Below are 16,013 nucleotides of genomic sequence, written 5' to 3'. Positions count from 1 at the left end.
ACTTCATCTCATCCTCCTTGTAAATTACCTTGCCCCTACAAATCACCGCCTATACCTTTGTTGCATCTCCTGCTCCCCATCTTTACGCCCAAAAATACATCAGAACCCTCCAATCCGTCATATCTTCTCTTTTATCTCGCTACTGAGCTCACTCATCACAATTCAAGACTTTCCTCTTGCTCAACCAAACTCTATACTCCTTTGAGCTTATCCTTTTGCTTTGTCAAGCCTTGACTTGACGATACACAAGCCTTAGAAGGGTTGATAAAGATCTACAGGAGAAGTGAGATGAGGAATATACTAGGAGAATCGATGTACGCAAGATTGCCCCAAAATGAAGGAATGTCATAGTTGGATAGAAAGTAGCATGTGCAAACAATGTTCCCGTTATGCCAACTCAAGTCCATGCTTCTCCTTGTCTTTTGAATGGTAACTTTGATACAAATATAATAGAAATATTAGTTAAATAATGTTAACATAGATCACAACTACTTGAGTGCCAAAAACCTTATGGACACCTTGAGAGTCCCTTAGATGGATAAAGCATAGGTGCTTAGAAGGGCAATTTCCATAAGAGTAACCCTCTCGCGTGATGGTAACTTTCAGCCCTCTGTGATGCTTATATCCCCCAGTAGCAAGCTCTATTTCTATTTTGAGATGCCATGCAAGGCTCCACCAAAACCTATCCCAAGGAGTGCAAAACCAAAGAAAGAAGCTGCCAAAGATGCTAAGGGAAGTTCACCACTTCCACCCAAATGGAACAAGCTTGCCTAAGAACAACTTAAAATTCCTCCATGGGCCTCAACAGAACAACATGAACTTGTTGTCCATCCAAAAACAAAGGAAGGGTTGCATGATCTGAGCACAAGCATCCAAAGTGGAAAAGAGGATATCGAAGAACCCTATAGGCCCATCATAAACCTTTTCAACAAGAGGAGCCTACATCTGTCCATTATCAACATCCTTATGCAAATCATGACACAAAAATAGGATATGGCAACCCTCTCATGAAAGCCTGCAATTTGCTGCATCACAATATTTGTCCCCAAAACTACCACTGCATATGTTCTCCTTCTAGTAAGCTAGCTGCTTCCCCCTTCATTTGCATGAACATATTTTTTCATCACATTTTCTCATCACACTACTAGCTTGAGCAAGCATATATTGAAACGTATCATTCTTCTCCTATTGAGGAGGAAAAGAGCCCTATTGAGGGACCTCGAGAATGCCCAAGCCCAAAGGATCGATCACTAGCTTGCAGCACTTGCCTACTTCTCCATCATAAAAATCTTCAGCCCGGGATTCCACATCCAAATTCACAATGTGTTTTTCCATACCATCACCAATATGTTGGTTAAGGGACTCCATATCAACACCACCAGAAGTATACATTATAAGTAGACTACAAGACCCAACTTGCAGCCCTCTGTGAAGCAGAAAATCAACTATACATGTTGCCAGTTTCAGCAAACAAGTGGGGCCCCAAAACCACTCAAAAGAGACTGCCCTGCATCACATCTTAAATCATAACTCAGACCACAATTTTAACACTGCCAGCACCCCTGAAAGGGAGTAAAACCTGTGGCTGCTGAGCCCTCTTCTGCACCCAGATCTCACTGAGTTGAAAAGATATCTATTGTCCCTATCCAGTCATGTGTGCATGTTGCACAATCACATTCAGTTGCACACATGATGATCTGTAGAAGCGAGCAGCTACGATGATGATGACCCCCCCCTCTCTCTCTCTCTCTCATATTGCACTTGAAATGTAACCACTCCTCTTCTTCAAAGATGACCTTTACCTTAAAGATGCTTACAATGATGGGGTGATGGTTAATAAAGTGGAGAGGTGAGAACAAAAGTAAAATTTTTGAACTTAAATCAGGGCTTGCCCTTTGAAACCATTGTCATTGTTGTCACAAGGTCGGCTATACACACAATATGCCATTGCTTTGAAAGTATATTATCACATGAGAATGGCTTGAGGATACTCTAAACACAGATTGAAGTAAAATGGTATAGGCTGAGTTGTTGCACATATACGTAAGGAACAGAACATAATTGGAATTAGACACATCCACTTGGCTAACCAGATGCCTGGAATCACTGATTTCAGATGCATATGGAAAAGTGAAAATGTACTATGAACTTTCTAGGATTAAAAGACCGTCCTAAACTCTAAAAATACCACAAAATGAGGCTGTATCCCTGTTACTGCAGTTTGCTGTTCTGAATAGCAGCAAACACTAAATGTGTACAATAAATATTTTCTTGTTTTTCCCCTAACAAAGTCAGGGTCACATGGGGCTGAATCATACTTCTGTAGTGGTCTATGTATGCCACATGGAAAAGTTTGCTATGTTAATCAAACCAAAAGGCATAACTAAAAACTACGATGTAGTATTTTGAATTTGAATCAAAACATATAGGTGCACTTCCTTTTGGGAAATGAAATACATTTTCAAAAGAGAGTGCAGGGTGCGATAGTAAAGGGTGTGTTATATTGAGATGGGGCTACGCTAGACTCAGGAAAGGGAAGGGACTTGAACAAGTGGATAACATGGATTAATCTTCCTCATCAGGCCTCTTGCCTTGGAGATGCTGTTAACAGGTGGCGCAAAAAGAACCTTTCACAACCTGCTGACAAAGTCTCCTGACTGAGTTAGCAGCAGCATTTGTCAAAAGGCCAAACCTGTGCATGGAAGGCCTCGTCCTTTTACATGATTTCAACTCGAATACACTTGGCCACCATTATTTTCTTGCCAGTGCTAAGTGTGCATTGGAGGATCTGGTGTTCCTTGACTTGCTTTTTGAAATCTTTGATATGAGCCAGATGAGCTTGTTGAGCCTGCCTTGTAGCTTGCTCTTGTTGGCAACAAGGAATATTGTGTGAAGACAAAATTCCGGGGTGATTACTTGTACCTACTGCGAGTCCTAGTGGGGAGCGAAGTCTTTTACCTACTACTATTTTCCTCAAGCTGCCACATTCAGGCCTCTTGATGCTTGGGCTCTTTCCTCATTGAGCTCCATTTGTTGGTTTTGAAGGTTTTGTCTATGGGCATCCTTTTCTGCTAATCATTGCACTTTTAACTCTTGTTGCAGCCTGCCATTGAAATTCGAGTGCTCTTGTTGCAAAGAGGTGGCTAAAAGCTTGTAGCTCTGAACAAACCCTAGCATGGCTTTAACAACAATCTATGACAGGTCTTTGCAACCTGCTATGAAGCCAGAACATATCTTTTCAAGTCTTTCCAAACAAAGCACTTGACAAAAGGAACATAAGTACATAATAAACTTCAAGAATCCTCAATCAGCCAACCATTGTACAAGGATATACAATAATCCTTCCACTTTGCTTTCCCCTTAAAAACCACATACCCGAGGACAGTCTAAGGAGAAAGAACGGCGGTCTAAGACCCAGCAGGTCAACCTGTAGCATTGGCGACAGTTAAACAAGAGCGATCTGACCAGCAAGGTGCCATGAGGCTATAATCCAACCAGTTGGCACAGCACACTGACCCAAGCTGTAGTCTGCCCCAGTCAGTTTTTCAGTTGACTACTGTCTGACCCAGCCTCAGCCAGAATTCAGATACTCATTTTGCAGTGATTTTTCCTTCCTGGCATAAGCCTATTCAGTATGACCATAGCCTTCCTCAAGAGCAATAGTTTGCATGCACATTAGCTCTTAGCTTTGTAGCAGCAATGAATTATACTCCCTCTTCCTGCATTTTCAGATTTGTTACAACAGCTGTGCTAAGATAAGAGATCAGCTTAGCACAGCTTGTGTCTGCTTTCACACACCATAAGCAACAACAGAAATACTTGCATACTGTGAATGCTTTGATACCATGGCATTATCGCATTTAAATGCATCCAGAATAATTTAAAAACCATGTTTTGACCAGTCTCTGCATGCTAACTCAGTGGTTAAAACCAGTGAGCAGCTTATATCTAGCACACATCAGGAAAAAGCTCACTGTTCTCCTATTTTAAATTAAAAAGGGATAAAACAGTACGTCGAAAGATGAATTTTCACTGTGAAGTCATAAATCAGTGTACCCCAAGGTGCCTGTGTAGCATAGCTTTGCAGCATCCAAGATAAACTTTGACTTCCCTGCTGAATTTAAGGTGATTGCCCCTGACCTTGCATGTGCATTTTTGTTTAATAGCTGTGCATAATTGGCATCATCTCACTGATATTCTCTGGCTCTTTACATGCTTGTCTCTTTAGTTGCAAAGCCTCAATCTCACCTGCATCATCATACTTGCCAGCATCTGAGTAGGTATTATACATACATACATATAGAGCTGGATTGTTCCCATCCAAACAAGCTGCATGTTCAAAAGCCTGTCTTCCGAGATCCACATTGCCCCACTTTCTGCAAGCACTCAATAAAGTTTGCCACACCACAGGATCGACAGGGATTGACATCTTTTTGATAATTGCCATTGCCTTATCTAATTGGCCAGCACGGCCAAGAAGATCAATCATGCAAGTGTGGTGCTCAATTGTTGGTATGATGTCAAAGTCACTCATACTCTCGAAGTACATCTTGCCCTTATCCACCAAACCTGTGTGATTGCATGCATTGAGCACAAAGTTGAATGTGATCAAATCCGGCTTAACACCTTCTTGTAACATTTTCTCAAACAGACAGAAAACATTCTCAGCCTCTCCGAACTGGGCATATCCTGTGATAAGTGCATTCCACAAGATCACATCATGTACTGGAAGTTCATCAAAAACTTCTTGTGCTTGCATAAGCCAGCCACATTTGGAATACATTTCAACCAATGCAGTTCCAATGACGAGATCACTCTTCAGAAGTCCTCTTCTGGCAATCTCGGCATGTAACTCTTCACCCTTGTCTGCAGCTCCTATGTTCCCACAAGCTTTCAAGCTGCAAGCAAAGGTAGCAGCATTTGGACAAATGCCTTCAATTTTCATCCTATCAAAACAATACAATGCTTTCTCATTCTGCCCATGTTGGACATAACGTGTAATCAATGCAGTCCACAAGACTACATCTTGGACAGGAAGCTTGTCAAACACTTCTTGTGCTTTTCCAAGGAAGCCGCACTTGGCATACATATCAACCAATGCTGTGCCCACAAGTAGATCTGTTTCCAACGAGCCTTTTCTGGCAATTTGAGCATGTATTTTCTGGCCTTTGTCTGTGTCTCCTATGCTACCACAAGCTTTCAGACTGCAAGTGAAGGTAGCTGCGTTTGGAGATATGCCTTCCACTTGCATCTGTTCAAAACACCTTAGTGCTTCTTTGCCCTGCTCATGTTGGGCATACCCTGAAATCAGTGCATTCCATGAGACTATATCTCGAATTTGAAGCCTGTCAAACACTTCTTGTGCTTTTGTAAGCCAGCCACATTTTGAATACATATCCACCAATGCTGTACCAACAAAAATGTCATGTTCCAAAGATCCCTTTCTCACAATTTCAGCATGTATTTCTTGCCCCATGGCAATAGCACCTATACTGGTGCAGGCTTTCAAGCAGCAAACATAGGTGACAACGTTTGGACAGATACCATCACGTTTCATCAGTTCAAAACGGCTCAAAGCTTCCTTGCCATGCCCATATTGGGCATATCCAGAAATCAATGCAGTCCATGAAACTACGTCCCGAGCTTGCAGCTTATCAAAAACTTCTTGTGCACTTCCAAGCGAACCACATCTGGAATACATATGGACCAAGCTGCTGCCGATGAAAACATTATTTTCAAGCAATCTTTTTCTTTCAACGTAAGCATGCAAATTCCGGCCCCTTTTTAAATCTTTTAGCTCAGCACAAGCTTTGATTAAGGCCACAACGGTGGAGCCCATGCCTTCAGGGCTCGGATTGTTAAATAACTGCAACTCCTTCTCAAGCTTAGGGTCCGAACTATGCGATCTGGATGTCTATGCAAGGGGTTTATGACAGGCAATTGTGAGCATATAGAGACAAACCCCCTGTCCTCTTCTTGCAAAAGCTAAAAAACAGTAAAACCCGTTTTGATTATTACATTATCGGAGCAGCTTTCTTGGTGCAAACACAACTTACTTGAATACTTGGATCGGCAGACAGATTCGGCTTCCATGCCTGAGTCTGACGTGCTGGTCTGTGTGTTGTGGACGGTTCTGATGAAGACAGCGCCACTGATTGCGAATGGTCCACTTGTTGTACGCGCATAGCATCGCGCTCCAACGGAAATTTGTCACTGATGCCCCCATTGACTTCCAGCATTGATCCGACGCCTGCGGCAGCCATTGTTTCTACTCCTCTCAGGCAAGGCAACGGCAAGTTTGGATTCCATCCAAAGGCTTTGAACTCGTCCAGTGGAGGTGGTGGGCCAAATAAGAAGGTTGGCAAGAGTTATTCTTGCCCATCCTCTCGAGGCCGTGCAACGAACTGTCGATGGAATCGCCAAAAAGATCAGAGGTGCCACTCCAAACACGAGTTGTCAACGTTAATGCTTCCACGTTAACATTTGGAGCTAGTGGGCTGATAAGTTTCACAACTTATGGCTCGCAATTCATGCTCTCCCCACTTTGGACAAAGGCCCAAATCCAAATCTTAAATGAGCAACAATGCAAAGGGGGCCGCATATGTTTCATAGCAAGGATGAGGAATTGGTTTAAGGGAAAGGATATATTCTTCACGGGGTGAGGTTCTTGTAACCATGAAGTGTGGGAACTCTCTTTTCCATGGACTTTAAAGATATCGAAAGCTTTGTTGGTTTTGCCTCTCTCATCAAGTGCATGTGAAAGAGGCCTCTCAAAAGCAAACAAGATTAAGTTTTGGAATCAACTTTCACTTGATTGCTTGATTGCGAATGCTTTGAGGCTTGGAAACGTATGAAGGAAAGGAGAATTAAATCACTAAGGACAACTTAAAACTCATATCCATTTTCTTGGGTGCTGCACTCTTGTAATGCTCATGCAAGCATGGTTGATGTTATTGGTCTTACTTTTTGCCTTACAGTTATAGAACAATTCGCCCACTGACTTTTGTTGGATGATATCATGCTTTAATGTAGGTATGATTTGATCCGTTGATGATTTTGTTAGTTTGAGCATATGTAAAGTTTGAAACTTTGACTAAAAATTTTGGGGATGGCAAAAATACTTGGGAAACTCAAGTGAAGTGAAAATCTAAGGCCCACTTGAAATCCTTACATGTTGCTCCTATTCTCTAACAGCACAAAAAGCAAGGGTGACTTCATAGAGAATTGAGTAGACTAGTGTTCTTTGCACATGCTAGGAATACTATGTTATTTTGCGGTAGTTTCATGGTATAAGCATTCCTTTTGGTGAACTAGTTTCCAACCAATTTGCATTGCAAGATATAACTATTATATAACATCTATATCATTGAAGGGGCATAATGAGGGAAGCAAATTTGATCTACCAAGAAATTAAAGGCATGAAGCAACCACTTGGTACAAATATGATGGATGTCCAACTAACACCAACGATGCCCCATCAATACTCATACATCATATAATACCAAGAATTCCCACCACTATGGGCATTTAGGGGATCACAAAATTTTTTAGACAAATAGTAGTGGAATAGGCCACAAGGACAATGAGATATCATACAAGGAGCATGTCACTACTGTGGAGGTTAAGTTCATTTTACAAGACCAATTACAAGTTATGAGTGAGGCATGAGGCTAAAAGAGGGATGCAAATAGCATAGAACTGTGAAGAAGAACAAGTAGAAACACCTCGCCAATAGTAACCACCAACTTCAATTACAAATGTTCTCATGGAGATCAGAGCAACAAGTGCATGCATAAAGGTCCACCCTAAAGTATCACTTATGTAGGTAGAAGATTCTATAGTGAAGCAGCCCTTTGGAGCATTCATGTCAAATGTGACTATTTTAATTGCACAGCATTGGAGGTTTTTCCTTATGAAGTGTCAACTTTAGTTGTCATTATAGCTATAGCAAAGGACAAGATGGATTTGGAAATTTAGGAGAAAGTGAAAAACTTAGCTCTAAAACCATTCAAGAAATTGCAAAATGATATATATGGAAACCAACTTGAAGAAGCTTCAATGCATGATATTATACTTGAACATCAAGATTTCTAATGTAAGGCTAAATTCAATGAAGGGAAACAAGAGCAATGTAGTTCCAGGGAGTTATTACAAGCCTTAGCCAAGTCTTCTTTATCATCATTTGAATCAAAGATCAAACCTAATTCTGTATTTCAAGCAAAATCTCATCCTAAACTCAAGAATAGTAGCAAAAAAGTGTTGGGTACTAGAGCCAATCCATGTAAACCAAAATTGGTTTCAAGCTACGTCTCAAACATAAATAGGGGATTATGAAGTCCCCGTAATTCAACCGAATATACTAGTAAAATATTTGATGTTGTATTATTAGATGGATGCTCAACAATAAGTATATTATTTCTGCGTGTACTACTAATAAATCAACTAAGTTGCTTCTATCACCTTTATAGGTGAGGATGTTAAATCAGTCGAGGCCTCAAGCATTTGACATCCCAAATAATCAGCAAATTGAGGTTGCAAGTGTACAACTTAAAGCAAGCTGTGTAATATTAAGGATGGATGAGTCACATGCTACTTGATAGACCTTGGTTCAAGTTAGTAAATTTGAAGCAAGATTTGTGTGCAAACATTGTGACCATTTCTCATGGGCTTAAGGAGATAAAGTTGTACACAACAAAAAGTTACTATTGAAATGAGTGTCAATTAGTGTTAGCTCAAACAATTAATATCATACAAGAAGTTGATAATAATAAGAAAGAATTGTTTCTACTAGCACATTCTACAATGATTCCAATCTTTAAAATTGATGTGAAAAGTGTCATCAAAAGCTATGGTGTGACTGGATGTCCTAATGTAGATAATTTACTTGAAGGTATTCAACAATAGGAGGGTCTTCAATTTCTAGAAGGAATACATGGACATGAAGGTACTTAAGCACTCAAACGAATGGAGCAGCAAGATGCCACATAAATTTAGGTACAAGCATAAGAAAACGCTCAAGAATATCCTGTTGAAATAAAACTTCGAGAACAACCTATCACTGTTTAGTGCAAAAATAACATGTGAGTATAAAAGTTTAGGAACAATCAACCAATAGAGAAGTTTTTAGAGTCGAAGGATCAACAAAAAGAGGTAGCTCAAAGGCCATTATTGATGTAGAATGACAATTTAAGTATATTATAAAAGCATTGAGTCCATGTGTCTAAAGATAATGTTCAAGAGGTAAATTTAGGAGTTGAGGGAAATCCTCAACCCATCAGAATCAATATTAATGCGAGTGATCAATTCAAAGTACGATTACTTAGGTTATGTAGGAAACTTAAACATATTTTTGCATGCGACTACATGGACATGAGAGGGTTTGATTTTATGGTCTCTCCAACATAGGGTTAGTTTGCAAAAGCATGCCAAGAAGCTTGTTATTCAAAGATGTTACATGATGAGCTTGAATCACTCAAAGCAAGTGAAAGAGGATATAGACAAAGTGCTTAGAGTGAGATTCATTACATCAATAGATCAAGTAACATGGTTATCCCCTCTTGTCATAGTATGTATGGGAAGATCCAAGTCTAGAAATCTCAATGCAACCACAATTGCAAATCCCTTTTGTATGCTTTTCACAATTTCATCGTTGGAAAATGTTGCTAGCAAAAGTTTAGCTTGTAGACGGTTTTTCAAGTTATAACCAAATCATCATGAGATCTGATGGAGGTAGAATGGGCAGCTTTTGTTAGTACTCTAGTGAACATTGGCCTCAAGAGTCAAGAGTGGACCTTCAAAGTTTCAAGGAGTAGCCCAAAATACATTTGATCCTTATCTAACTACGTTCATGAGAGTTTTCTCCTTGTCGAACTACATTCACGAGAGTTTCCCTACATTTTTTAGTATCTTTGGGTTGAAGGTTGTGTTTTGGGTTGAGTGCTTTTGACTCTGCGATGAGAAAGGCAAAGTGGTAGATATCTTCATGAATGGAACTTATATAGCGCGGCTTTTGCATAAGGAGATGAGACATCCTCTCTTATTCAGATTTCCCCGAGTCTTTGAATCGGTACTCAATACTCAGGCGTGAAGTAATCGGATGATATGTACACGCTGTTGACTCGAGCTCTATTAATGCCTTTGAGATAATTCTTTACGATTGCTGCCCTTATACAATCATGGATGTGATTCTTCCATCAAGCTGCGTGTTCACAATTCGACCTTCAGAATTTCTTGCCTCTCCCTCTTTCTCGAAGAGAGAGAATCTGGAAATCTGTTCCAACTTGGAGGAGACATCAAGAGAGCGATTTCTTGCCTTCGTTGAAAGGCACACATAAGATCTGGGATCTTTTGTCTGCCTTATCAACCCTCATCAAAGGATGAGGCTCCGTACAGCATAATTCTCTTAGAAGCTCTATCTGATAGTAAGACTGTTGATTCGCTGTACAAATTGTTCAAGTGCAATGAGGGGAAAGCTGATGAAGTTACATAAGACCCTCTTCATGCTATGTGGATATTACTGTTGCACTCTTTACATTACCCTCAGACTACCTGCAACCACCATTTCACGTTCTTGAATTGGATTGTACTGGCAGAAGGAAAAAAAAACAAAAGTGTAAACGCTAGGCCCAAATGTTCATACCACTTCTAGACTTGGCAGCATCCTTGGAAGAAGATTTGGGTGTCACTATTGTATGATGGTAGGAGCTTGGGGTCCTAGTTACAGGCAAAGCAGTGCGTTGCTTTACAAGGGGGACCAAGGATTGAACGACATCGGTCATAAAGGGGCGGTAGTCTGCTTCTGGCTGTACACACATTGCAGCTATTGCAGCTACCTGTGGGCAGTCATTCCTGTTAGCAGACTTCTATAAAAATACACACCATATAAGCCTTAAAAATACCTGCTCAGCAATTGTACCTGGATCAGCTCTTTCATGGAGTATTGCCCTGCCAGCATAGGGTCTACCATCTCATGAACCCTGTCTCTGTCAGTCAAGTTTGGCAATGCCTGACATTAAGACAAAAGCCTCGTTGACATCTTTTCAGAGTGTTCGATCCTCACATCGAGGCATGTGACATCCTTTGCTATCTATTGGGTGACACTTTACTTCTCAATCAAAGACATCTACAATCGGCAATCTCAAGACAACAAACTCATGTCCCCTCAAGTCCAAGCCATAAATTATGTACTCTCTCACTTCAATTTTCAGCCCATGTGGTTGGATGACAGGAGCCAATGCTAATTTCATAACACTTGATAGTGTCATATAACATACATACATACATTTGTGTGTGTGTGCACACACACACACACACAGATATATATATATATATATATATATATATATATATAGAGAGAGAGAGAGAGAGAGAGAGAGAGAGAGAGAGAGTTACCCAGGATACAAGCACAGCTTGCCCAGGTGGCTTTTTCATATCAACTGGAACACATCCTGTCAACATCTCGAGCAGGACTACACCAAAGCTGTAAACATCTGACTTTGTTGTCAACTGGCCAGTCAAAGCATACCTGTGGGATGGACAGATCAGATAACTTCTGTAAGGAGCAAAAGCAGTCAGATGAATATAGTAAAAGAAACAGAGAATGCTCCAATTTGAAATTAATGCCTCCCAGAAACAGCCAGGACAGGAAACTTACTCTGGAGCGACATACCCTTGTGTACCAAGGACACGAGTGGAAACATGGCCATTGATCTGGTCAGACCCAAGCTTTGCCAAGCCAAAATCTGAGACCTTGGCATTGAATTCTTGGTCCAGAAGTATGCTACTGGTCTTGAAGTCACGGTGTATTACGGGAGGATGAACAAGTTCATGAAGGTATTCAAGACCCCGGGCAGCATCCAATGCAATCCGCAACCTTGTTCGCCAGTTTAATATTGGGGGGTTACCATTTTGACCTGCAAAGAGGCCTTGAATCATCATGTAGAAACCTTGAAGATGATTATAAAAAAATGACAATGATTAATGCCCATGGGGAAGTTGCACAGCAATGCTTCATTCTTGATGTCTTAACCTTTCTGTAGTTGCATAATAAGATATGCCTTATACAATATCTTGCTGTGCAGCTTAACATTAATCATGCCAACCTAATCTCTCATCACCCAGTAAGCTTAAGATGACAGGACCGTATGCATGTAATTTTATGTACGACTTAATCCAGAATCATGATAACTCTGATAGCTATCCAGAATGTTATTTGCTTCAAGCTAGCTGCTGCCCACCCATTCATCATCAGTTCTAGTGGTTATTTCCTTTCCAAGCTCAAAAATGAAAAACAAGACTTACTGCAAGTGCCATTAAAGAGCAAGCAAGAAGCTCACCATCAGAATACAGATGATCTTGCAGAGTGCCATTTGGCATATACTCATAAACAAGCAATCTGTGGTCTCGATCTGCACAATAGCCTATTAAATCAAGCAAATAGGGTGAATGCAAGCGACTGAGCAAGTCTACCTGCAAAAAATAGAAATTGAAGTCAGAGACAGAACCAAAAATGCAAAAAAAGTCTGATGAAACCAGATAAAACTGCCAACAGCAGGCCCAGTTACTCATGCAGACAAGAAGCATTTTGACAGTACCACTTCAGTTGGCTAATGAAGAATTGGCACCTCACTCTTCAGCTACACACATGGGAGAGTGGGATACAGGTCCCAGATTAGAGATATTTTTACACCACCTCGATTTACTAGGCACCCTCACTGTTCAGACTTGACTGTCAAGGATAAACACACACAAAGTATAGAACACAAGAAAGCAAAAGACTTATACTTCATGTATGTCCAATCACGTACAAAAGTCTCCTAGAGAAACAAAATGTCAGGGCAGACAAACCTCAACTCGAAATCCATGATCTACTTGCTCGCGGCTTTTGTCAAGCTCTTTGACAGCAGCAAGTCTACCATCGGGAAGGATTCCTCTATACACAGAACCATATGCAACCTCTGTTATTAAATTCACAGGACTGAAGCTGTTCGTGGCAAATTGCAATTGCTTGTAAGTAAACACTTGAGCTTCATTAGACGACACATGCATAGCAGGGAGCATGTACTGGGTGGCACTCTTCTGAAAATCTGCATTAGACACGATAAAACTTTTATGTGAGATCTCTAGAATCTGGATAAGGAGATTCTAATCACCCAAATTTCAATATACAACACCAGTGAGCTCACATTACCTTGGCTAATACCACTCTCCCGGGTGAATCCCTTCCCTTTAACTTTTCGTGTGACATGAAGATAGTATAGGGCAACCACCAGGACAGAAGACATTGCAACAGCAGCAATCAAGGCAACTGCCACAACAGCAGCATTGCTCCCATGGCTTGCTTCAGTTGGTTGTAGGGGAAGTTCATAAGATAGGGGAGCAAAAGCTAAAGGGGCAAAGGCAGGACTGTAGCCTCGCACCATTTTCAAGCAGATAATGCAGCTAAATATGAGAATGTGTTCAATCACACCGAGAACTGCAGAGTACACACATTTGCTGCATCGAAAGCATCATGGAGGTAGACAAGCTTTGGCTAGAGAATAATGCAGTGGACGTGGGAGTTTTCTGACAGTAGTCACCATAAAGAAGAACAAAACTCATGCTAGCCTTGGTTTGCTGGGTAAACATGGATGAAGCCCTCGGAAAACTAAGCAATACGATTTTGGGGTACATATAGCTGTTGGTGAAACTAGAAAACAAGAAGGATGGGTACAGGATGTGCCAAAGGAAGTATAATTTGCTAATATGGATGATGGATTCCAGAACAATTTCACCATCTGTGCTGTGTTCATGCTATTTTTTGATACACGTTCTTGCACCCATGCGGACAGCTGCATTATATAACTTTGTACCGGGGGCACTTGCACGTTGCAGTTGGCTACTTGGTTTGCCCATCACTACTGTAGGTATCATGACAATGGAATCACACGCAAGATTGCCCTCCCTACTTGCCAGCCAGACACCAGATAAATTTTAGCACTGCCCCTCAAATTGCTGCAATGGTGGATAGGCAGGGCAACCTGGCACCCATATTGATTGAGGTCATGGACATAACTTAAACAGCCTCAAGGTCCCATTATAGTGAAATCATGCCGACCCTGCAGAATTTAAAAACTTAGCCGGGAAAAAGGAGAATGATTAATGGCAATTGAAGCTGAGAGCCCACCAATAGAGAGCAGCTGGCAATGCAAAAGCTGAGCGGAGGCATGTAGCCAGATGAAAGGCTCCTCATGTAAAGACATGTCAATTGATTAATTGGAGTGATGTTGTCTCATTCCTCTTTTGCTACACGGAGTGTGCCCACTGCTGCCTTCACATGGACTACCCATACATACTTATTCCAGGTCCAAGCTGCGACCAAAATTCAGGACATTTACACCTTTAGCGTGTCTCTAGCAAAAAATGCTTAGAAGACAAAGACAAGACGCAAATCATCGAGTTGCATTTGCTGCATGATTGACAGCCCTGGTTTCAGGTACATGGTTTTGGATGTGAGGAGCATGTGAGCACAATATTGTCCCTATAGCCTGGTAAATTTGACAATTAGCTCAAGCACACGGTGCGATCAACAATGAACGATAGCCCACTGCGCTGCGGTCTCTATCCATGGTCGAATATATATAAAATGTGCACGCGCGCGTGTGTGTGTGAGAATTCAGGCACCTAAGCACCCTCAGACACAAGCACGCACGCTCTCTCTCTCTCTCTCTCTCTCCAGTTACTAAGAGGCTGCCAACAAATGTCTTTGATGAAAAGTGGGCGTGCAACGTACCGGATAACTTTTAGGTTTGCTGTGATAAATAGCGATAAAACGGACGAACTGCTGCCTTTTCTGCGTCGTACATCCTCGCACCCCTCGGGCCCCTAGGCTTTCTCGCTCTCTCTCTCTCTCCCACCGCTTGTCCTGTCCGTCTCTCTCTTTTTTGGCTCGGATAACACCTTTGTTGTTTGTGGTGTAGGTATGGCATGAATGACTTCATGCGTTCTCGTTGCACTGGGGGGGCATGCAGACTGCATACGTGGGCCGACATCTTGCACAAATGCCAAGCGCTGGGCTAGGCTGGGTTTTGTCGCCCAGTCAAAGCTAATAAGAAGAAGGCAGTAACCCGGTGTTTCCTCCTTCATGTTGTCTGCATATCAATGCAATCACCAATGTTAACGAGCCGCAGAGCCTACACGAGAACACATGGAAAGCCAAAACGCAGTATAAGAGGTGGGCAGGAAGAGACAAAAACTCATCACCAGACTTGATAGTGCGGATGCCTGCAAAGGCCTAAAACTGACTAACATAAAGCCACGGCAAGACCCAGAGGAAAAGGGCCAGTATTGGACGGGCGACAGCTGGTGATGAGAGAGATCGATGCTGACAGCAATGATGTGGGGGTGTTGACGAAGGCGACGATGAGTGTGGCAACACTGATGTGGTAAGATTCAAGGATATCCTACTGTAAACTTTTTCAGTTACCGAAATTTTAGAAAATTATTTCAATTGAAATGATTCTTTTTCGTATATTTTGAGAGAAGTTCGGGCCAATTTCAAGGTCCAATTAATGATTATATCTATTTTGCGACGATGAGTGTGGCAACACTGATGTGGTAAGATTCAAGCCTATTAACTGTTTCAGTAAACGAAGTTTTAGAAAATTATTTCAATTGAAATTAATTATTTTTCGTATATTTTGACAGAAATTCGGGCCAATGTCAAGGGCCAATTAATTATTATATCTGTTTATTATAGGGCTATTTTCAGACACGTATACTGTATTTAGAATTAATAAATAACCATGTTACAAAGGATGACTAAACAACGAAAATATACGGGAATTTTCTTAGCACCATTGGTCCCTCCAAACATCTACCCAACCTTTGCTATTCGGGTTAACAGCAAATTTGGCATCGTGAGCACTATGGTGAACTGAAATTGTGAAATAAGTTCATCTTAAGATGAATATGGTCATGCTATTATATTTTATACTTTGTAGTTGTTAACCAATCAAAGTGTACATATATTTAAG

The 16,013-nt window shown here is 41.2% G+C and overlaps 2 protein-coding genes across 6 annotated transcripts; both read right to left on the bottom strand.

Annotated features, from left to right (window-relative positions):
* Positions 1-520: 520 nt before the first annotated feature.
* On the bottom strand, positions 521-6,635 carry LOC148025166 (pentatricopeptide repeat-containing protein At4g33990-like). 2 transcript variants are annotated; one of them, XM_087694931.1, is made up of 2 exons: positions 6,057-6,635; positions 521-5,690 (listed from the first exon to the last, which is right to left on the bottom strand). In XM_087694931.1, the coding sequence occupies exons 1-2, from the start codon at positions 6,224-6,226 to the stop codon at positions 4,160-4,162; spliced, it is 1,701 nt and encodes a 566-aa protein (XP_087551057.1). In that variant the 5' UTR covers positions 6,227-6,635; the 3' UTR covers positions 521-4,159. The 2 variants fall into 2 exon arrangements, with proteins under 2 accessions (XP_087551057.1, XP_087551056.1); XM_087694930.1 differs by having other exon boundaries at positions 522-5,914; positions 6,057-6,631.
* Positions 6,636-9,336: 2,701 nt separating this feature from the next.
* On the bottom strand, positions 9,337-15,342 carry LOC148025165 (putative serine/threonine-protein kinase PBL23). 4 transcript variants are annotated; one of them, XM_087694924.1, is made up of 10 exons: positions 15,241-15,342; positions 14,771-15,128; positions 13,190-14,349; positions 12,847-13,085; positions 12,336-12,468; positions 11,654-11,912; positions 11,392-11,524; positions 10,916-11,005; positions 10,640-10,832; positions 9,337-10,548 (listed from the first exon to the last, which is right to left on the bottom strand). In XM_087694924.1, the coding sequence occupies exons 3-10, from the start codon at positions 13,419-13,421 to the stop codon at positions 10,529-10,531; spliced, it is 1,299 nt and encodes a 432-aa protein (XP_087551050.1). In that variant the 5' UTR covers positions 13,422-14,349; positions 14,771-15,128; positions 15,241-15,342; the 3' UTR covers positions 9,337-10,528. The 4 variants fall into 4 exon arrangements, with proteins under 4 accessions (XP_087551050.1, XP_087551052.1, XP_087551054.1 ...); XM_087694926.1 differs by having other exon boundaries at positions 13,190-14,096; positions 14,165-14,349; positions 14,771-15,289; XM_087694928.1 differs by lacking the exon at positions 13,190-14,349 and having other exon boundaries at positions 14,771-15,288.
* Between the last annotated feature and the right edge of the window lie 671 nt (positions 15,343-16,013).

The sequence above is a fragment of the Lygodium microphyllum genome, chromosome 15 (assembly GCF_053477565.2).
Source record: "Lygodium microphyllum isolate KBCC chromosome 15, Lygodium_microphyllum_v1.1.10, whole genome shotgun sequence".
In the NCBI taxonomy this organism is placed as follows: domain Eukaryota; kingdom Viridiplantae; phylum Streptophyta; class Polypodiopsida; order Schizaeales; family Lygodiaceae; genus Lygodium; species Lygodium microphyllum.
The sequence above is the reverse complement of the archived record's forward strand: the minus strand, read 5'-3'. Positions and strand labels throughout refer to the sequence as shown.

Bases quoted from the DNA above. Each gene is read 5' to 3' on its own strand.
- LOC148025165 (XM_087694924.1), bottom strand. From the start codon at position 13,421: ATGGTGCGAGGCTACAGTCCTGCCTTTGCCCCTTTAGCTTTTGCTCCC. The intron at 13,086-13,189 runs GTAATGTGAGCT...TGTCTAATGCAG, and splicing joins GGAGAGTGGTATTAGCCAAG to ATTTTCAGAAGAGTGCCACC. The intron at 10,549-10,639 runs GTATGAACATTT...TGGTGGTTGCAG, and splicing joins TGCTGCCAAGTCTAGAAGTG to GTAGTCTGAGGGTAATGTAA.
- LOC148025166 (XM_087694930.1), bottom strand. From the start codon at position 6,263: ATGGCTGCCGCAGGCGTCGGATCAATGCTGGAAGTCAATGGGGGCATC. The intron at 5,915-6,056 runs GTAAGTTGTGTT...CCCCTTGCATAG, and splicing joins CTGCCGATCCAAGTATTCAA to ACATCCAGATCGCATAGTTC.